Source organism: Epinephelus moara, chromosome 17 (genome assembly GCF_006386435.1).
Source record: "Epinephelus moara isolate mb chromosome 17, YSFRI_EMoa_1.0, whole genome shotgun sequence".
NCBI classification, from domain to species: Eukaryota; Metazoa; Chordata; class Actinopteri; order Perciformes; family Serranidae; genus Epinephelus; species Epinephelus moara.
Genome location: NC_065522.1, coordinates 22051279 through 22073591, shown reverse-complemented (window position 1 = coordinate 22073591; position 22313 = coordinate 22051279). Strand labels below are relative to the sequence as shown.

The following is a 22313-nucleotide window of genomic DNA, read 5'->3' as shown; positions in this document are numbered from 1 at the left end:
CTACAGGATGCCTTACTGGTCTGGACCCATCCTACATCACCGACCTCCTCAGCCATTATTCTACCCCCCAGGTCCCTCGAGTCAGCTGACCTGGGACTCCTGGCTCTCCCACACCCCAGATTCAAGCTCAGGGGTGAATGTGCCTTTGATGTGTCTGCCTCCAAACTGCACAACAGCAACATCCTCCCAATCAGATCCGCCCCTCCATTAACTCGTTTAAGTCCACGCTCAGAAACCTACTTTTGTTCATTAGCGTTTGAGTCCCCCTGATGTGGCTTCCTCTGATGTGTACCTGTGTGTGGTGCATCTCTGGATGTACAAGCTGTGTACCCGACAGATATGTTGCCTCTTGCATATGTGTTTTTAGAGTTGGCAGCTATCATGTTTTTCCCAAATGATATACAGACTTGTAGGCACTCTGTTAACTCAAATAGCTTGAAAAACAGTGCATGTAGCTACCATAGAAGGGAAACAAATTTCCACAGGAAGCATGCAACCAGACGCCCCTTGGTTTGGGCTGAGCCACGAATGTTTCCAATGTCTGGCTCCGCCCCTGCTCAGGCAGCTTTGCTTACTTTCATGTAAAACTGTAATGCAAAGAGAACTAGTTACTACAGCTGCTGAGCACTGGAGTAAAAGTTGCAAACTAACCTCCAAATCTGATGAAATTTAGCACAGAGAAAGGATAATTTCTCCCAAAATGGAAACATTAAAAATACCAAATTGTATTTTCCCTTCAGGGAACAGTTGATACATATAATCTAATGTTTGATGAACACAACCATACACACACATTTCTTTAAATATCCATATTTCTACACCTAAATGGAGCATTATTGACTTGGTTATTGACTGCTTGCTGAGGCCTTGGAGCAGTGTCGATTTCAGACTTTAACTGCGGCTTCAAGGTCAGTCACTTATCAACCCTGGCACACAAACAAACAGCCTGCGCTGCACAGCCTGGATATCCCCCGCCTTGGTGTTTATTTAGAGGTGCTTTTGTTCTGCCTTTAGTTGTTCCAGGAATGGTTTTGTTTCAACAGGATGTTTGCTGTTTCTTCCTGCCTTTAATGCCCCTGGTCCTATTTTGTTTCATCTGCTCTCCACAATACTACAGTCTGCCTCCAGTGTCTTTTCATAGTCCAGCCTGTTAGCTTCAGATGATAATAAACGCTGAGGGGAATGGGTTTTTTCACCACAGTCAATTTACCTGTCGCTGTGCTGCGACTTAAAGCAGACATGCACAGAGAGGTCTACTTACCGCACCACAAAATTAAATGTACTTTACCTTTATGTAGGGAAGGTTTTCAAACCCATCAGTCTTTGTACTGGTCGATAGCAAACTGGAGAGCTGCCCAGACCCTGCTGCTGTCTCCTGAAGGAGGCGTCAAGGCCAGGCAGCACAAACACAGAGCAGAAATACAGAACATTAACAGACAGAACAACATAAAATGCTTTAATGAGCCTCAATCTTGACACTACCTCCCATAAGTGTTGGGTTGAGACTGACTTTAAATCTATATAATCACCTGCAGTAAAAACAGTTGTGTTTTCATTACCTTAGAATGAGACATTCATATCTACATAGAAAGCGGGTCCTCATCTATGGAGTTCGCTATGTTGCACCACCGTGTACAGTGGCCCAGAATGGTCAAACCAAACACTGGCTCTAGATAGGGCCATTTGTGTTCCATGTAAGAGAAACACTGATTTGTAACATGAAACATTTTTATTCAGCGTTTTTACTTGTTTACTTGTTTTAATCACTCGCTAAAAACCCGCTGAACAAAGAACACTGAAGGAATTCTAACCAAGAGTTTAAGAGTTCTCTAACCAACCAAGTTTCACCTGGTTGCAATCTGCAATCTTCACCACTGGATGACACTAAATCCCCCTAAATTGTAAGCCCCTTTTACACTGCCTATTCAAGGTGGGACTATTGTGCCATCATGCGACCTTGCCGTTCTTTGAGTTGACTCGCCTGTGAGCCAGGAACAGAAGGAGTAACAGTGCTGAAATGATGTCTGTAAAAATGGAACAGCTGGCAGCACAGGTGTGATGTTTTGACAATGTGTCCTCCGTGTGACCTACTGTGGGAGATTTAAAAAGTTGCTGGTGGCAGTTAGCAGCTAACTAAAAGATGAAGAACAGTGGCCGACAATGCTTGCAAAACAATGAGGTCCGGCAAAATCAGCTGCCATACAACAAGGACAGTAAATAACTGTTATTGCCATGTTAATGCCATTATTATTGCTTATAAAGTGCTGCTGATGTGTCTGTTATATGTCATACTAGAGGCCAATGGTGTTGTGTTACATGTCACGCCCATCACGCCTCTTTTGATTCCACGATGCCGGGATATGACCTGATGCTGCCATCATTTGGTTCTGTGTAAAAAAGGCGGCATGAACAAGCGACTTTGTTGCTGCGTATTAGCCAGCTAGCAAATCAATAACACAATCCAATGTTGAAAGAACAAAGCATATTTACTCTGCACCAATGAACAATAATACAAACCATCATGAAACGTTTCTGCTAATGAGCTCAATTGCTAAAGAAAAACAGTATTACCTTATATAACAAGTTTGTTTTGGTCTCACTCCCTCTCGACTTTAGCTCTTTGTTTACATTCCTCACTTCTGTTTCTCTTCCCTGCCTTCTATTCAACATGCTGAATCAGCAGAAAAAAGCCAACTAGCGACAACAAGGGCCAATGGTGCAGTACATACGATTAAACGTCTGCCCCCTCGCTAGTCGGCACCAGAAATATTAGTCGGTTAAACCTATTAGTGTTTTATTCATGTACAAGGTCGCTTAACTGTCATGTGGCCGCCTACCACTAGTGGGTGCTACAGAGCCGTCAGACAGCAGCCCCCCTCCCCATGGTAATTTTCCGAGTTGACTAGGGTTTTAAAACAGCACGGTGTGGGCTGTGTCAGAAAAAAAAGCTGTCATATAATCACTCGAGTGGAGCAATGTGCGACCACATTCAACTAGTGGTGCTAGCCACACACAGCCCAAATTGACATTGTTCACCCAGAGACGCTGTGATCCCACCCGATCTGAGAAGATAACGCAGCTCATCACGACAATGACCTCGCAAGATATGCTTCCACTTAACTTTGTTGAAGGTAAAAGTATCAGAATATTAATGGATATGTTGAGCCTGAATGTTCATGTTCACATTCATACCGCACGGTGCAAAGTGTCTCGTACTTCAGCGGCATTTAAAATCCGACATGGTTGTTGAAGATCGTGATTAAAGACTTCAAAGGGCTCTTAAGGCACAATATTTTTTGGGGACAATGCCTCAAATGCTTAACAATTGTGCTAAATTTGTGTTTTCCTCTTTTTAGACTGATCGTATAGTCCTAATTACAATTTTCGCTTAGTCGACAGGGAAATTAGTCGCCAGGAACATCCCTGGTACATACCACAGCGACGAGGACCATGGATGCTCACCGATGGCCCACTGTTGATCTACAACCTTTAAACGGTGATCATGCCTTGTGTTTACGGCTTGTTCTGCTGCCCCCTAGTGGCCATAATGTCAAGTAATGCAGCTTTAAACCTGTGTGAGGATATAACAGTGAAAAGGAAGTCTGTGAAAACATCAGTAGTCACTTAGTACATGTTAACTACCTGTTTAGAAAACAAATTAAATGTATTATCTGTTGAAATAGACTTTTCCCATGGATGAATGTTAGTGCAGTGGTAACTATTTTAGAATAATGTAAATGCTCAAAAATCACTGTATTGAAAGGGGTTTATTTATTTTGTTGCCCCACCTGCACTGGCAACACAACCCCAGCAACTGGCGATGTTTCCACCCACTGTGCACTGAGGCTCAGAGACAGGAGCTGGTTACATAGCGGACGGCCGGCAGCAGGGGGAGGATGCAGATGCCGGAAAAACAGCTAACGACGGACCTTCGTCTCCGGTGCGGCAGACCATGATGTGAGTATAGCAAATGACTCTGATTAACGGTGAAACGTGACATTTAGTCGGGTTTAGTCAACGTTTAATCTGCTATCGTCGACGCTGAGTTGGCCGTTTGCTGGACCGTTGGTGAGGAGGTAACGTTGCTGCATTTCTCGGCTTATATTCAGTTCTTCATACGCTTTTTACCGACTGTTGTCAACGGATATATTTACTAAAAAACGCAGCCACACGGGTAATAGTCTTCGTTTTGTATATGTTAAAGAGCCACCGCTTGTTTGCAGTTTGCAGTGGCACCGTTCTGGAAGCGTCCCGTGATATAAAACCGCCGTCCAGCACATAGCCGCGTCCCACGCCCTTGTTTCGTGTATTTCTAGCGTTTTAAACGGCACCGCTTGATGCTACGAAATCTTAAAATCATTCTCACACATACACTCACATTTACATTTAACTATTACACCGTTACAATGTATTAATTGACCCGCATTTATTGTGAAACAATGCCATCCTCGGCTACTGTATGTGCGGCAACGGAGCAAACCAGACGTTAGACCGAGCCCACACATTGCTCCGTTATGTTGTAGTGTGGCTTTGTTTTCATATTAACCGAGCCAAGAGGTGCTGTTAACAACACAGGGGGTAATACCTGTCTAATTAACGTTACTAATCATCTAGTGTTGCTTTATTACAAGTAATAAACACCTGTGTGTATTTTGAAATATTATTTCCATATGATGTAATCGCTTTTAGCTGCAAACACGTATTATCAGCTTGTTTTGCATTGAAGAGACCCCCGACTAATTGCTGGTGCTTTGTACTGTTAGCTGACTAAATGAACATTAATATGATGTGTATGGTAGTAACATGGTACAGGCTAATTGCCAGTTATTTTTTTTATGGCTGACAAAGACCTGCTGTTTTCCATGAGTCTAATACAACCCTGCGAGACTGAAAGGAAATGGGTACAAAGATTATTGTCTATATAATCACTGGACACTGTCAATAATAGTGTCCAAAATACAGTATTTAACTCATAAGAAGACAAAATGGAGAAAAGCAAGGTCATATGTGGAGCTGCAACCATCAGATTTTTGGTATGCATGCTTGATCAGTAATCAGCAATCAACATTTAAATGCATTTGGAGAAAAAAAGCTTAATATGATGGAGTATGCATTAATATCAACAGGAAATCAGCAACTATTTTGACAATTAATTGATATTGTACGTCAGATTTCAAGTAGCTTCTAGCTTCTAATATGTGAGGACTGTTTTGTATCATTGTAAATTGAATATATTTTGGTTTGGGGCTGTTTGTTGCACAAAACAAGCAATTTGAAGACTTAACCTGAGCTGTGGGAAATCACGAGGGGCATGCTGCACAATTTTCTGAAAATATTCATTAGTTGCAGCCCTGTGTTTATGTCAGAGCTGGTTATTAAAAACAGCTCCCTTATCGGCTTGTTCCAGCCGCCGTGCATCAAGTCCTGAGCAGGCACTGCTTGTTTTGTCCCGCACTATCTCTGATTAATACCCGCCAATCACATTCTTGTTTTCCAGTGAGATGTTACAAGTCACAGAGCTGAATACCAAATTGCCTTCCACTATCAAGAGATAGCCAGTCTGCTGGATGGAGACTCAGGAGGAATGACAGAGTCTCTTTCCCCTCGGGTGACACACCGACAGTCTGAGAAAATGCACTGGGCCGGTGGATACATTTCTCTGGTCCTGGCGTCCCTTATCGCCTCCAACACCACCGGGGCCTTATCGGTGGACACGGATGGAAACCGTACAGAGAGCGGCAACGTGACAGAAGGCGGCTTTGTCCCAGTTGTGTTCACTAAAGTGAGCCAGATAATTGCCCGGGAGGGGAGCTGCGCGCTGATTGATTGCAATGTCACCGGAGAGCCATTCCCTAGTGTTCAGTGGTTCAACTCCCATGGTGACCGTCTGGACACGGAGGCGAACGGTGAGACATATTGTGCTGTTACTTTAAACCTGGTTTCCTGTTCTCTTTGTCAACACCACTGCACGTCACTCAGTTATAATTTAATTAGCAGCATATGCACAGAGTGTCTGAGGTTTATTATTTACTACGAATAAGACCTCAGACATTTAGATGTATTCCTTAATTGGAGCAAATTAGTTAGTAGACATACTGCAGGGTTTCCCCCAGGAAATGGTGTCACAGAGGCAGCACATCCTTTATTTAGCAAATGACGACTGAGGTTCCTTTCTTCTGTTTCAAAGCACTGTTGCAGGATTTTTGTAGGGAATCATCTACATGCCATGAGCAGGGTGTAATTTAGCTGGTTTTTGTAATCATGTGTAGTTGCCCCTTTGTCTTTCAGCTTATTTAAACATACTTTTTGGCTTTTCCTTGTAGTAATCTCATTTTGTGTTTTATATTGCTTGTTTTCGAGCTGTCGGGAGAGGTTTTTGATCTCAAGATGCTTTTCTGGTTAACACACATCCATTTTATCCGCTCTTAAAATGTGCAAGGCTCGGTGCCTTGCTCAGTGACATTTCCAGGTGTCATAGAAGAAGCCAGTAGTCTTTGATGCAGAAACCTGGAAGCATCTAGCTTTGGGAAAGGCTTGAAGAACCTGCAAACTATTTTAAGATACACTACGCAGGATTTTCCTAAAACAATGCACCGACTCATACAGGAGTAATCCCTCTGAGTCATCACTTAAGACCTACTACAAGTGTGTGGTGATGAGTTTATCTGCAGACACTCTTTATCTTTTTTCTGCGTTTGGGACGTTCATGGGTGTGCACCTCACCGGGACGGTGTATAAAGGTAGTGACCAGGTGCCAGAGACACAGCACTGAAGACATGCAAATATAGCGAGGCAAAACGCCAAACGAGTTTGAATCTGGGGTTGGTTTTTACTTTCAGTTGTGCTGGCGAGTGTGTCCAAAACAGTGACCAACAATCCTGTGAAGTATACCTTAAATAGTTTGTACTGGATAAAATCTTCTGCCACTGTACATGTTACTTGTCAGTATATGTTATGATACTGTATAGTTTATGGAAAACCGGTTTTAGGCGCTGTTTATGAGTTAAAAAAACAGACTGAATATCTGTTTTTGATGAATCCAGTAAGTTAAATAACTGTTAAATGATAAAACTTGATCAAATTGAATAATTACTCAAAAATGAAAGTCTTATAAAAGCAGTTTAGGTCATTCATTTGCAAAACTGTCCCCAGACATATTGAAAGGATCACTACCACAGTGTAAACAGTATGGCCAAGACTCTAATGGTTGTCTGTCTGGTCTATAGGCCCATATATCACCTTACATACCACCTACCCCTAGCAACAGACCTCTTATTTAGAGTTTGACGTCATTGCCATTACTGGCACACCTAATGCAGTATACGGTCTGAAGATAATGTACCAAGGGTACTCACATATGTGGAAAAAATGTTGGGTTCTCTGGCGGCGTTGACGTGCTTGGACACCAGGAAGTAGGACCATGGTGTATCCTGATGCTTTGATGCACATACAGACACGAGCAGAGTGTGATGGAAAACAAAAGACAACAGAAGAAATGTTAAAAATGTTACGGCCACAGACTGTGGTTGAGTTTGTGGAGGCTGCTGTGCCCTTTTATGAAAGCAGCTATCGGAGCTTATTCGTGTTAATTCAGGTCCTGAAATGCCATCTTCTGTTCCAGTGGAAAGAGTTTCTGTGTGGATGCTGTGTGTGTGACGGCATCACAGTTACAAGAGGATTACTATTGGTAAAAAGAAAGACCCTCCAGCTTGTAATTGTGTATGTTCAGGGCGTAAAAGGGAAGAGTGTAAAGGCAAGACAGGAACTGAAGACTTTGTGTACAGTGTTTAAGTCCTGGTTGTGGTCTGATAAAAATGCTGCAGACGTCTCTCTTCAGACGGCCTTGAGTTCCTGAGGGAAACTTGGCTCACTTATTGCACATTTTGTCTGGCAGTCGTGATTATTTTGTTGCTGTGATAGCAGGCGTTTGCCAATTAGATCAGGGAAATCACTGAGAAAGTTTTTACTACTGATTTTCATTCAAGCCGAGGCTCCGGCGTCTGTGTTTTGAACACTGGGACTCACCTCGGAGAAGAAGGAACGCAGAGTAAGGAGTGGTTTTGATGCTTCCTCTGAGCCGGCCTGTTGAAACCTGCCATCAGAGAGGAGGCGAAGCATTGTTATTACGGCCCGAAAACCCAGAGCAGCGTCTGCACCATCACAGAGCCTCTCCCCCGGGCTGCACAGAGGAATATAATTAAGGAGGGGGGGCTGTAGATGTCTATCTGTTGCTGCTTCTTTCTTTCCCTACAAGCTTGCATGTAGTATCGGGCAGCACATCAATCGCATGATCTGCTGGTGGAGGTAAAATTAGACATCTCGCTCATACGAAGAGGCGGATGGGCGGGGCGGTGTTGTCGGCCAGGCTGCATTTCCTGACCGCCCATTCATCTCCTCCAGAGGATCCCAGTGTGGGAACAAGATCGTGCTAGCAGGGCAGAAGGCGGCAGAAATGTTGTTACGGCCTCTTTCAGACTTCAGACTACAGATTACCAGACACCTTCTGTGATATCTGTCCATCTTTACTCCCACGCAGTTCACACAGCGAGAGGTTGAGGAGGAGTTGCAGCTGAATTCACTACACTGTGCTGCTTGTGGATAAAATGCTGCCCTCGGAGTTGTCTTTGAAGGGCCAGATCAGGGCACAACACAGAGCTTGTGTGTACAGTTTTTATCAGGAGCTGTTTTGCTAAAGGTATAGCTGCAGCCCCTTTAGCTTAGCTTAGAATAAAGGTTGAAAACAAGGGGAAATAGCCAGTTTGAAAGTCTGCAGATAGAGTTGGTATTTATAGAACGCCCACAAAACGTCACATCCTTTTACACTGAGGGGGCAAACAAAGTATTCGCTACCATACTCAAGAGCCGTGGGTATTTTTTAACTTGGACCCTATTTTCCCATGTTTTTGTGTCTGTGTGACTAATGGGAACAACAGTTTTTTGAAATTGGTCCAGTATTGAGGGAGAGCAGTGGCCAGGCTGCGATATGAACACTCAGGGCGTGTTTGTACCAGTGTACGGTCAGTGTACGTCCACTTAACGTGCTTGCCGCAGACACCGCTCAGATTGTGATTACAAGTGTCTGGCAACATTATGAAAGAGATAGACCTTTTTGTTAAAGAGTGAAACTCTATTAGGAGCTGCAACATGTCAAAATCTTATCTTATCTTAAAATAAATCAAAACCTATAAGATTAGATCAGGTGGGAATTTAATTTGAAAGGACAGACACAGGAAATGCTCACGTTAATTTCCAGGGCTGGTACCTGCGGTTATTCCACAGGCTAGTTAATAACATGTCGGGCAGGAAATCCAAAGTGTGGGATCATTTTGAGAAGGTGAAGGACGAACCCAAGGTGATATGTAAACTCATCTTCATTGGTCGACTACAAACATGACGTATCATCTGAAACATAGAAGTAGCTACATGCCCATTAGCCCACAGCGTCATTAACAGGCGGCTCGCTCAGTGTGTGACATGCACTTGTAGATAAAATTTTGGGGCTGTTACTTGCTCTCAACAGTTTCGTCACCACTGATAAGAGCCGGCAGACTAGCTGTTCCCCCATCTCCAGTCTTTGTGCTAAGCTAAGCTAAGCTAACCATCTGCTGCCCCCAGCTTTATATTTGACAGACAGACGTGTGTGTAGCATCAATCTTCTTATCTAACCCTCCACCAGAAAGCAAATAAGCGCATTTCCTAAATTGCCGAGCTATTCATCAGTCAGAATAACTACCTCATGACTTTGATAAGAGCTGATAACCAGAGCAAATAATCAGGGCCAATAAAAATCACACACAAGATTTTGGGGATTTCACAGAACATACTAAAGCCAGGCTGCACACACAAACACGCTCGGATCGGTACATTTAAAGCTATTAAAACAATAAACCTATACCTCATTTTACATTTTATGAAACATTTTCCAAAGGTTATGTTTGTAAATGGACAGGTGTGACTGTGAAGTATGATTATATATGTTTATGTAACTAAATGATTCAGTGCGTAAATAGACGGTTGTTGTTTTGATTACTCAAACCGCAGCACACAGAGCGGCCACGTCACCTGTTTAAATATTGAAGGCGAGGCAGGAATAATAAAGTGGCCGCTGCTGCTCTGCCGTCTCAACTCACAATCTGATATAAATACACATCACACATGAACGTGGCGCACGCTGAACATAAAGTGGCTTTACATTACAGAGCCAGAGGTTGAGATGAGCACAGATGGAGGCTCAGACATGAGATCACAGTGTACGCTGCTGCTGACAAACTGGGCTCAGAAGCACTTGTTTTCCTTTTCATTGATTTATAAATATGTGTGGCAAAACATTGTGTTCTGCCGAGCTGTCAGACTCTATAAAAAAAGAAGCAAAACAGCGCAGAAGTACAGCGTAAGCAAATCTGAGTAAGCACGTTCCTCTTGGAAAGCAGCAAACATCAGCTGCAGCAACACTGCAGAGGAGTGTGTGCTGTTGAATCACACGGCAGAGGAACAGATGCATTAAGAGGATTTCAGGGTTTAAACTTTGACCTCAGAGTGAGTTGGTGGGAAAACTGCATATTTAGTGGGTTACGTGGTGCCAGTGAGTAATCACTCTTTTAAAAGCAGGTCGGCAGAGGCAAATTTTTTTACCACATGGTACCACAAGTAATGGAGCAGTCGAAGTGTTTGTGCTGCTTGTTCATATAGAGTTGGAGAAGTTGTCCAACAGCAGCTGGTCATCACCTGTCAAAAAGTATCTGTCAGACATTGTGGCTAATCAGCATCGTCAGGAAAACATGAAATATAAAATACAAAATACACTGGAGTGGAGCTTTAATGATTTGTGTCTGCCATATTCATGACCGCTCTCCGTCTCTCTGTAGGTGACAAGTGGTGGCTGCTGGACTCTGGCGTCCTCAACATCACCAGCATCGAGTTTGCAGACCGTGGAAAGTACACCTGCATGGCGTCCAACGTGCACGGCAGCACCAACTGCACAGTGACGCTGCGAGTGGTCTTCACTAACGGCGACATGGGCGTGTACTACATGGTGGTGTGTCTGGTGACCTTCACCATCATCATGGTCCTGAACGTCACACGCCTCTGCATGATGAGCAGCCACCTGAAGAAGACAGAGAAAGCCATCAACGAATTCTTCCGCACGGAGGGCGCCGAGAAGCTGCAGAAGGCCTTCGAGATAGCCAAGCGAATCCCCATCATCACCTCGGCGAAGACGCTGGAGCTCGCCAAGGTGACGCAGTTCAAGACCATGGAGTTCGCGCGGTACATCGAGGAGCTGGCTCGCAGCATCCCGCTGCCGCCGCTCATCATGAACTGCCGCACCTTCATGGAGGAGATCCTGGAGGTGGTGGGGGTGGAGGAGATGAGGCACACCTTCCTCAGGCAGGCAGGCGAGACGGCGAGCAGGGCCATCGGGGCGAGGGACGTCTTCACCATCCTGCAGGAGAGGGAGAGAGAGCGAGGGCGCGAGAGGGAGCGCAGCGAGTCCCCCGCCGCCGACTCAGACAACTCCTCAGTTCACGAGCAGCCGCAGCACATCGCCATCCAGGTGTCGGTCCACCCGCAGCTTGCCGTCGGCGGTTACTGCAGCATCGAAGCTCCGCCTCAGCCAGAAGCCACACCCTCCTTGCCTCCCCCCTCCTGCCCGCCGCCGCTCTCTCCTCCCAACAGCCAGGAGCAGCCTGAGGCGGAGGGAGAGCAGGACGCCGACCAGGCTGCGCCCGAACCGACAGACGCAAATAAGACCCCTTCCTGCCAGGTGTTTTACGAAAGCCACGTGTGACGACATGATAAACCCTGGAGGAGCGACGAGTTATCCTGCTATGCATTTCCACTTGAAGACAAAAGGTCAAGACATTTTTGATTTCACATTTTGGAGGAAACAATCACATTTTTATTTATCTTTTCTGAACGGAACAATCTTTAAACCTTTGTAGGCCGAGAATAAATCATCATGAGGTTTTTAGACACTCTGGATTTCCATGCTTGAATGTACATGGGACGGGGCATCAATATTATTAGTAATGTAATAAGCAGCGAATTGTAAAGGAACATTTCCTGTGTTGAGATTTTCATAGCTATTATTTAAAGGAATTAGGGTACGTCACTCTCGGGGGTCAAATGACTTTTCAGTTTTTAGTTTCTTACAGTGCTAGGGTTTTTACGACTAACTCCAGAAATCTGCCTCAAGCTGCTCTTCATGACGATGAAAGCTAAGCTTCCTTCATCCACTCAAGAATTCACATCCAGCTACTGTTACAGCCGATCCGCGGTCATTGTACAACGTCCTGCTCACCTAGAGATGCATGCTGGACTGACAAAAAGAGAGTGTGGTCACCATTTCATGATTGTACGGCCTACTGTATTTCTACAAAAAAACAAAACAAGTAAGCCAGGTAACTCTATGTGTGTACAGTATATTTCCTGATCGGGTCACACACACACACCTCTGGGTAGTTACTGTCTGTTTCCTTTGAAATATTTTAAAGAGTATTATTATTATTACCCATCGTGGTGTGGTTTTGTTGCTCAGCTAGTTTAAACATTATTTTTGTTTTCTTTCGCCTCAGTAAAGAAGAGTAGCTTTTTGTTTCCTTCCCTCTGCCATGTGCTGTTTTAGGTTTTTAATTTACTGCCAGACCTGATCTCAGCATCGTCTTGCTTCTGCAGAGGCTTTACAGTACAGTTGCATTTCTGCTGCATGTCAAAGTGGACACTGGGACTACAAGGACTCTTTTCTTTCTTCCTTTGCTTGGCTAACAGTCCAGTCTGTGGCGGAGATGAACTGGGTGCTGTTTTGCTTTTACTGGTGCTCTTGAGATGGCTCTTTTTTGTAGTGGAATAAAATGAAAGTGCTGTGTAAAAAACCTGCTTACAAATGTCTGCTATACCCACATTAATTGTTTTTTCTTTTGTTGTTAGCAGTACATTAACTATTACTTCACGTCTCATGTATCTCGAGAGTTCATTTTAGGGGACTTTAACTACTTTTTGCTCCAGTGATCGCTGTTACAACATGACCTATGATACATACTAATGACTGTTGAGATGGAATAGGGAGATAACGCATAGAAACACATATTTTTCCTCTTACCTGTCGTGCTATTTATCAGTGTAGATTGTTTTGCTCTGAGTTGCAGAGTGTTGGAGATATCAGCCGTAGAGATGTCTGCCTTCTCTCTAGTATAATGGAACTAGATGGCACTCAGCTTGTGGTGCTCAAAGTGCCAAAAAAACATTTGAAAAACTCAACAGCAATGTCTCTTTCCAGAAATCATGACCTGGTTACTCAAGATAATCCACAGACCTTGTTGTGAGCAGTTTCATGTAGGAACTATTTTCTTTCTACCAAACTACACCCACCAACTGTGTCATGGTGCAGGAGGAAGTGCATGCATCTACTCTCTCAATGACAAGCTTGTGTTTGTGACACCGCAAAATGTCCTCAGCTGAGCTGTAACGTTAGCTAGCTCAGAGGTGCTAGATGAGCTAGCAGTAGATGGACGCTCCTAGGGCTAACCTGATTATTAAGATGCTTTGAAGCTGTCATGGTAATCGACATTCAAATCAGTATTCAAATGTTTCCATTTTTGTTTTGTTTTATCACATTAAAGGTGAAGGAAAATGAAAGGAGGTGGTAACTGTCAGACATGACTGAGGCCAGTGTCCTCAGCACGGTCATCGACCCCCGCTTCAAGCATTAAATTGACAGTCCAACGAAAAGAAACAGTGGCATTCTGAGTTATTAAAAACTTACAGAAACATTGCTTGCAATAGTCCACCTTCCACCTTCTTTTTTCTTTCTTTGTCATTACCTCTCACACTTCCCCCTGGGTGGTGATGCAGTTGGCGGGTGTAGTTCGGTACAAAGAAAATAGTTCCTACATGAAACTGCTCACAACAAGGTCTGTGGATTATCTTGAGTAACCAGGTCATGATTTCTGGAAAGAGACATTGCTGTTGAGTTTTTCAAATGTAATTTTTGGCACTTTGAGCACCACAAGCTGAGTGCCATCTAGTTCCATTATACTGGAGAGAAGGCAGACATCTCTACGGCCGATATCTCCAACACTCAGCAACTCACACCAAAGCAATCTACACTGATACACAGTACTAAAGGTAAGAGGAAGGATATGTACTTTTTATCCCTGATGTCCGTCGCCAATGTATGTCCATAACATTGCTCAGAAATCATAAAAAAAAAAAGGCTATTGTCAAAACTCTTCAATAACAAAGTAGCTCAGTTATATTTGTCTGTATATTCAGGAGCACGTTGCAAACATAAGCTCCTAATAGCTAATTCGACATACTTTTTATGATACCACTTTTCCAAAATGCAAACAAAACATGGCTGTAACTTGTAGCTAACTAACATAAAGTAAGCTAAACTAGTCACCTTCTTTGGTGGCGGTAACCATGGTTACAAGCTTGTCTCCTCAGATGTGACACGAAGGTGATGGAGGAAACGGATCTGCTGACAGAGCTGGAAACCTTCAGCCACCTGTCTCTGAGAGTGAGGCTGTTTGCATGAGAAGAGAGTGACATGGACAGAAATATCTCGGACAAGTGTCGTTAAAGTTTTAGACTCTTTTAGACTGACTTTGGACGAGATAAAGTTACACTACACCACATGCACCCTGCTGTTGGAAGTAATGCCTTTAGATTAACAAAGAGTCTTTACAAAAACCTGGACTCTGCCAGCAGACTTTAAAATGTAAGTTTTTATGTGGAATTTAATGTGAAAATCTGTTGTATTTTTCATGAGGCAGGAGCAGCGAAGCCTCCAGGTGAACACTAACAGCTCAGGTTCAGACGCAGCCATGAATGATAGATGTTCTGTAACAGGACCCGGGGAGTAGGCCGACTCTCTCAGCCGCTGTCAGGAGCTACTCTCAAACTCTAAACACTGAGGGGACTGTGACAAAGACTGGTCTGTGTTTGGGAAGTGGCAGGCTTCTATCACCTCCCCCCCAAAACCTCTCCTAATCCACTCCCACCCCTGGGTGCCAACAGGAAAGCCACTGTTAACGCAGATGATAATACAGACAGACAGCGCACTGTTGAGCTTTAGCAAGACTGCAAGACAAGAACAAGACCTCATGTGAGAACAGGAAGTGGACAAAATTATAGAAACACCTCACAGTGCAGATGCACGGCAGTAAAGCTTAATGTGAAGTGTTTCCTGTCGATTTGAGACTGTAAATCATTGGGAAATAAGAGGATACAGGCTTTTTGATTTGAAAGAGCTCCAGTGAGTCAGCGGTACTTCGCCATAAAGTTGTGGGACATCTGAAAAGTGGACAGGAAGAAGATTAGTCTTTCTATAAGTCCTATAAAGAGAACGGTGTCTGCCTAAAGAAATTCTTACATTCTCTAACTGTAAAAATGTGAAGCCTCTGTACCAAATAAAGTAATATTTTAACATTTCAACAACTAAAATATGTGCAATACATCTACGTCCTGGCACCTTTTCCTGGATATTTTGCTGAACCTCGACAGCAGTAGCTAGTCTTGACTCTTAATGCCAAGTTGGCTTTGGATGCCAAATCCAACAAAGTAAAAGTCTCACAATAAAATAGAGAATTTAATGTGGACAGATTTGTCTGGTTTCACTGCCAGCTCTGCAAAGTTAAGTACCAAATAATCATAAACAGTGCCCTGCACAGGCGCCACCTTGTGGTAAAACATATTAATGAACTCTCATTCAGACTACAAGTACAGGCTAAGTTAGACTTAACAGGCTGTTTACCTTCTGTAAAGGCCTCAAATATGTTTTGCATTCACAACATATAACACAAATAGAACTATAAAGTCCACTTTACTCAAGCTGTTCATTATATTATTATAGTCAGTCCGTGGACTTGGAGTTGTAGAGCAGGGGAAGTGACAGCCGACTGGCCTGTTGGTCAATATGTTTGAAGAAAGAATGCTCCGTACCTTCAAACTACAATGCTCTACTTTAAGAGCAGAGCAGCTGAAATTAAACCCAAGTGCGTGTTGAGGCTCTGATACTCCTTTCCACTAAATTACCTCTGGTTCTTGAACTAGTGCCATTCAGGATTCTTGGAACCTTGATGCTGTCTAGCGAACGAGGCCACGTATCCAGAACTTCGACTCAGAACCACTGTGATCAAGGATGTGTCATCAAGGGAGGGTGTAGCACAACAGAAGAAAACAGTAGAAGCAAAATTGCAGATCACATTGATCACCAGCAAACTTTAGTTCTGTTATTAGAGGTATTTGTTTTTATGCAAAAAACAAGCTTGAACCAACTACTAATGAGACCACTGCATGCTTTTTTTTTTTCTGACAATTTCTCGACTTCTTCATTGTTGCCTTTTCTCCTCTTTCTTTCCGACCTTTAGAATATGACACGCCCACTGATGTCTTCATGGTTTGCACTTCAGGTCAAGGAAAACCTGATTGGTTCCAGCTGAGATCCAACTTTTTGGGTCCTGAACCAATTTATTTTTGGTCGAAATGCTCTGAATGGCTCAAAATTAGGTGCGGGAACTGGAGTGGAAATAGTTCCATGTTGGTGGAAAAAGATTTGTGCCAAAGGCTGCATGGGTCAATTGCTCCATCTCAAAAAAAATGCAGTACAATTTAAAAGCAGTAGCAGGCCAAAGTATGGAAACGTGTTCAATCACACAGTCACATTATTGTTCTTGCCTGGCATTATTCAAACATTTCAGATCCAAACTCTGTCCAAACATTATTCCAGCTAGCTGCCATACATGGAGGGAGAGATGGAACTTGGCTTGGTTTTACCATAAAACTACAATTAAAAGCCTCGTCCCAATATAACGCCCAGTCCCTTTTACTAGCCTGGTTTGGCTACATATTTTGACAAATAAAGGCCTGTCTCAATGAAAGGCCTGGTCTGGTTGCCAAGCAGTTCATTTTTTTATAGAAGTTCTTTGGATGTATAAAAGCAGGTTGTTGGCTACCTCAAATTATGCATCCATTCCTTTATTACCCTGTAAGTTATTCATAATCCTTTAGTCTGTAAGGGTCCTCAGATCTAAAGAATCAAAAGGGTTTTTTCATAAAGATTAATCCAAGTTGTGAGGATTGTTTTAACAGGATAAAGTGCTGCCGGGTGCTGTAATCCTCAAATATTTCAGGTCAGTCGGAGCTAAATCAAATGAAAGATTCATAACTGATATGTTATCTGAAGCTTCATTGTTAAACAATTAATATTCAGAGTGGCTTAAATAAACAATTTGATCGTACTTTGCGATCTTTTCTGAGCGCCAGTTTTACGTGAAAGGAATTAAAGGCCTGTCCCAAATATAGGCCTGTTGATTTCAGCCATGTAAGCAAATAATAGCCCGGGCTACTAATGGAAGTTTTACAGTATGCTACATTACATGGAAGGTTATCCATGGAAGATAAATATTAAACTCTTTCATCAGGACTTTTCCACAAATTTGAAGAATTTTACTAATCCCATGACTTTTCCAGGTGACCGTGGAGACCCTGAGAAAATGTCACTGGGAGCAACAGTTGACAAAACAATCTCTACTCAAAGTCCACATACTCACATGTTCTGGAGCTTTTGGTCGTCATCATACATGATCTTCATCAGCAGATGAAGTTAAGTTAGTAGAGTTATCGACCATGTTGGCTCAAATGTCGAGGTTGACATGTGATTCTTGACCTTAGAAAGAGCAGCAAATTTTATCTGCTGATGAAGACCACAAAATTTGGTTAAAAGCTCCAGAACAAGCAAGTGAACTGTGGGTCTGGAGTGTTTTAACAAGAGAAAAAAAAACCATCAAAGGTAAAGAAACCAGAGGGAAGCTGAGCTGTGGAGAAACTGTGTCAGGAATAAAACACCCAATTAATCACCAGGAGCACCACCCTGTGCAACTTGAATCTTTTTGTTCCTTTTAATTTAAAACAAAATTTAATCTTTACATATTTTTGTTTTAAATGTACAATCAAACAATCAATGTAATCATACATAAAATTTTTCATAATAATGCACAACTCTATCGACACTACCCATAAATTAAAAAAAAAAAGAAAAAAAAAAAGGAGAAAACATCGAGATCAGTATGAAATACAATGTTAGGCAACACCACTGGTTAACAAAGACGATCTGGCTCTGCTGCCCGTCGACACGCAGCAGGAGCAGTCGCTGCAACGGAAACAAGTACACAGGATGAACCCGACCTTCCTCACACACATACACTCATTCACTCACACGCACGCACGCACACACAAACACTACTGCCACCACTCTGCAGGTAAAGTGCTACTGTTTGTCCCTGCTTCACCGTCTCCCCCGTCACTTCATTTCCCTTCATCGTTTGCACTTTAAAGGATCAAACATGTCACATGTTGTGAGGACAAAGAGGGGAAAGGCTGGTGGGAGTAGCAGGTGTTTCATTTGGGGGTTTTGGATGAAATGCAGGTGGGAAAAGCCAAAAAACCTTTGCCAGGCACTTGGCAGGTGTAGCAAGACTGGATGTGCGAGACTGAGCACCACCTGCTGTAACCACAAGCAGAGTGTAGATGAGGCTGGATGTGTTTTACATCGATGTCAGTGGTTCTTAAAGGGCCGTGAGATGATCGACTGGATGTGGCGTCAGAATTCAAAGGAAGGTTTTACTCAAAATTAACTAATTTGGAGCTCGTCAGCTTGTCCCTGTCCTTGGAAGCTGCTGACGAAATCCTATTAAGGTCCAGTTATCACAGGTCCGCCTAATGGTGTTTAATAATCTACATGTCTTGGTGGGTTTTTCTGCATAAGAAAGTGTCAAGTTTGTGAGACAGTTTGTTTGTTAAGGGGTATTCAGTTGGTTGCAATCTGCAATCTCACCACTAGATGCCACTAAATGCTTCACTCTGCTCCTTAAACTGAGGTTATTTCGTCAAACTTGGGCTTGAACAGTGTTATTAATCTCTCTATTTAAAATCTTAACTCTTAGGATGGAATTTAGAAATGTAATGGTGTTGTGGTGACGCAGACCTCTCGTCTATTTCTGTAAGCTGAAACCATTTCCCTCAGTGGAAACAAAGCTTTTATTTACTTTAATTTCACAGACAATAAACAATAAATTGTGAAGACAATAAAGCCTCCACAAAAATAGCATTTTAAGTCTTGTGTGTAATTTATCCTGGCTTCATATGAGCAGAGGACATCTCCGCTAGTCACTAGGCTAATTTATACAATGTAAAATGCCATAGACTTGTGCTAATAACGTTAGCATGTTGTATTTGTGGGGAAAATGTGTCCAGATAAAGACAAGTGTTTGTCTGTGAATGCTGCGAGTTATAGTGAAGCTGGTTTGTGTACTTGTGTTTGAAATTGTCTCTATTAAGCCATGTTTAATGTGTGTTTAATGTGTGTTTTGAATCAACTAAACTTTACAGCACTTCACAGAAACCTCCGCCAATGTGCCAGATAGATTAAAAAAACCATCTCTTTACATTTTGAGACTGCTTTTTTTTTTTGAGTCTTTGCCCAGGTGGAAAATTAGGCTAATGGAGTGTTAAACAGAATCTGTCAGGGTCTAATGAGAAGACGACTGGTCTATCTTTCCTCTGATAAACTGAGGGGGGACATTGTATGTGACAAATACAGCTGCTGTTTGAAAATTCAGGGCTCAACAATAAGGTTTGCTTGATTGCTTGGGGCTAGTTAAATATCCATGTTGGGCATGTTAATCTAACAACTCACTTGTCTGATAGGGCAAAAAAACCAATTAAACACATTGTTTTTTCTGGAGCTGATGATGTAATTAGCTAAATAGTTAGCTGTCTTGCTTCGTTCTCATTTCTGAGGGTTGCACATGCACGATACTTATCGGGCACTTGCAACAAAATAGCATTGATTTTGTCAAAGTTTATGAGCTGCAGCACAGGCAACCATTTCCATTCTCCTGGAAACAGGTGTTTAGTAGGGGAGCTTTACAGGATGTGGGTGAAACTCCAACTGTGCGCTGCTAAATTTGTTGCAAGTGTGAGAGCAGGGTGGATAAAATAGGGTCGTTTTTTCATGACAATTAACTTTAGTCTTTGTTATTTGACAATCCATAATAAATTAAAACTATCTGTACAGTTAAAAGAAAAAGAAAACATTAATGCTGAACTGGTGTTTAAACTCAGACGTGGACAGATTTCAGACAAAGAAACAAAAACCAAGAGGTCACTGTGTAGCATGAACATCCTCCTCCACTGTAAGTGATCACTTAAAACGGTGCAGATTTCCAGTTTTGTTTTGCATCAAGCTGTAAATACATAACTGAGTACAGTACCATCAATAATACAAAAATAGCATGAGTAATAGTTTGAGAAGAACAAGGAAAGTGATATACAGTCCCTCCAGGATTTTGCGATGTTGCAGCTGCAGCAATCAAAGCAAATCTAGCCAATCCCTGTGAATTCTGCGCGACCTTACAATTTTGTCCAACCACCTCGACTTTACCGCAAATTTGATTATTTAAGATGGGTAACATTTCACTTAATTGTAGAGCAGCACGCAGCGTATTGATTCGCTCAGCCCCTCTGAGACAGCTGCTGTGGGACCGGAGTCACAGACACACAGTGACACTGCTAACTGTTAGCATCACAAAGCTAACTTAACCTACTGATTACTTGCAGGTTTACGGACAGTGGAGCCATTTTGGTGCGAGATTAAAGGCTCGAATTTAACCGCTGCTGCTAGGCTTCTGCCTAAGTGGCAAATTATGACGAGTAGTGGCGAAATCATGTTGTACTATTTTTGTTAGCTCATGCTATTCAGGCAGAGGAGAGCCTCTCACGGGGACGGTCCTTCAGCACTGCTTTGAGTGGCCATCACAAACAGATTCTAATTCTGTGGGACACACTGAGACAGCATCACAACTATTTTGGTAATTTTCACTTGCCCCGGCGATTTCATTGCAAAAAACGCCTATAAACATCGCAATGTGCATCGCAAACTGCCATGAAATCAACTACAGGTCACAACAATCTCAAAACAGCCTGCGAAATCCTGAAGGGACTGAACTGTAACAGAGAACATGGAAGAACTGAACATGGACGCTTATTCCTCATTTTGTTGTTTGCTTCACGTTCACAATCAGCCTGCCTTCATAATGATGAATAAACGGGAGTGACACACACACGCACGCAGGCACACACGCTCACGCACACAGCTGAAGCTGGCTCAGAAATGAAAAATAAAAACACACACTCATGAAGGTCTTAGTTTTTCCAGTTTTCTCCTTTTGTTCTTGAAATACAGTACCCATCTATCTCTCTTTACCTCCCTCTGTCTCACACACACACACACACACACACACACACACACACACACACACACACACACACACACACACACACACAACTTGTTAAAGCCATCTCATTAGATCAACGTGCACCCGGGGAGAGCAGCCATGCGATCATGACTTTCTGCCACGTTTTGGGGGTGAGGAGCAGGTGCACGTCCTCTCAGTTCCCATGGTAACCTGCCTGGAATGTAGTGGCGCTAGGCAACACACACACACACACACACACACACACACACACTTCCACATACACACACACACGTTCTCACACACACTTAATTCACAGGTAAACAATGTATTTCTCTGGAGGACGGACAGGTCTGGTGTGTGTGCAGGGGGGCGGGTGAGGAAGTTTTATCTGAACAGAAGCCTGGAGGTTTCAAGGTCCCTCATCGCGTCCAGCATCGGCGGTTCATTCTGACCTTTGACCCCTGCCAGGCGACGTCTACCATGACCTCAGCGGAGACAGGACAAGGGTGAGGCACATGAAGAGTGCAAACGGGTGTATCTTTACAGGTTATGTGGAGAGAGAGCATGCATGTTTGAGGTGTCTGCAGGTGCAAAAGTGTGTTGTTGTGTGATTTGTTTGTGTGCGTGTGTGTGTGTGTGTGTGTGGGTGTGTAAAAAGTGCATTCCTCATGTGTGTGCCTTCAACCCGTGACCTCCGCGTGTCCTCAGCAGCCAGAACAATAATAATTAAGTCTTTATCTTTCCCTCTTGTGGCCGGTAAATCTCTGGGGCCACAGTCAGTCCGCGAGGTTCAGGGTCTACAAAGCTGAAAACTAAAAAGAAAAAACGGGGTCCGAATGTCAGAGATTGGAGCCGTCCAGGAGGCGCACCACCTCCTCCTCCTCGCTGTCGTCTCCCCCTCCTCCCCAGCCGTCCTGGAAGGAGCGGATCAGTTGAACATGATGGACTCGGGATCTTGGTTTGCCATTTGAGCCATGTGACGAAGGATATCTTTTTTTGTGATAATACCAAGAAGCCGCCTGCAGGGAGAGACAAAGAGGAGGAGGAGGGAGGACAGGG

At 43.3% G+C, this 22313-nt stretch overlaps 2 protein-coding genes across 9 annotated transcripts in view; one reads left to right on the top strand and one right to left on the bottom strand.

Annotated features, from left to right (window-relative positions):
* The first annotated feature begins 3821 nt into the window (after positions 1-3821).
* mfap3l (microfibril associated protein 3 like) lies at positions 3822-12890 on the top strand. Of its 2 annotated transcripts, none has more exons than XM_050066863.1 (3): positions 3822-3957; positions 5498-5906; positions 10866-12890. In XM_050066863.1, the coding sequence occupies exons 2-3, from the start codon at positions 5585-5587 to the stop codon at positions 11783-11785; spliced, it is 1242 nt and encodes a 413-aa protein (XP_049922820.1). In that variant the 5' UTR covers positions 3822-3957; positions 5498-5584; the 3' UTR covers positions 11786-12890. The 2 variants fall into 2 exon arrangements, with proteins under 2 accessions (XP_049922820.1, XP_049922821.1); XM_050066864.1 differs by having other exon boundaries at positions 3944-4076.
* A 4978-nt stretch (positions 12891-17868) lies between these two features.
* clcn3 (chloride channel 3) overlaps positions 17869-22313 on the bottom strand; it is a 65770-nt gene continuing 61325 nt past the window's right edge. For all 7 annotated transcript variants that reach the window (XM_050066859.1, XM_050066854.1, XM_050066856.1 and 4 more), the window contains one exon: positions 17869-22273. In XM_050066859.1, coding sequence (XP_049922816.1) covers positions 22094-22273 — 180 coding nt within the window. In that variant the 3' untranslated portion in view covers positions 17869-22093. The remainder of the gene's footprint in view (positions 22274-22313) is intronic.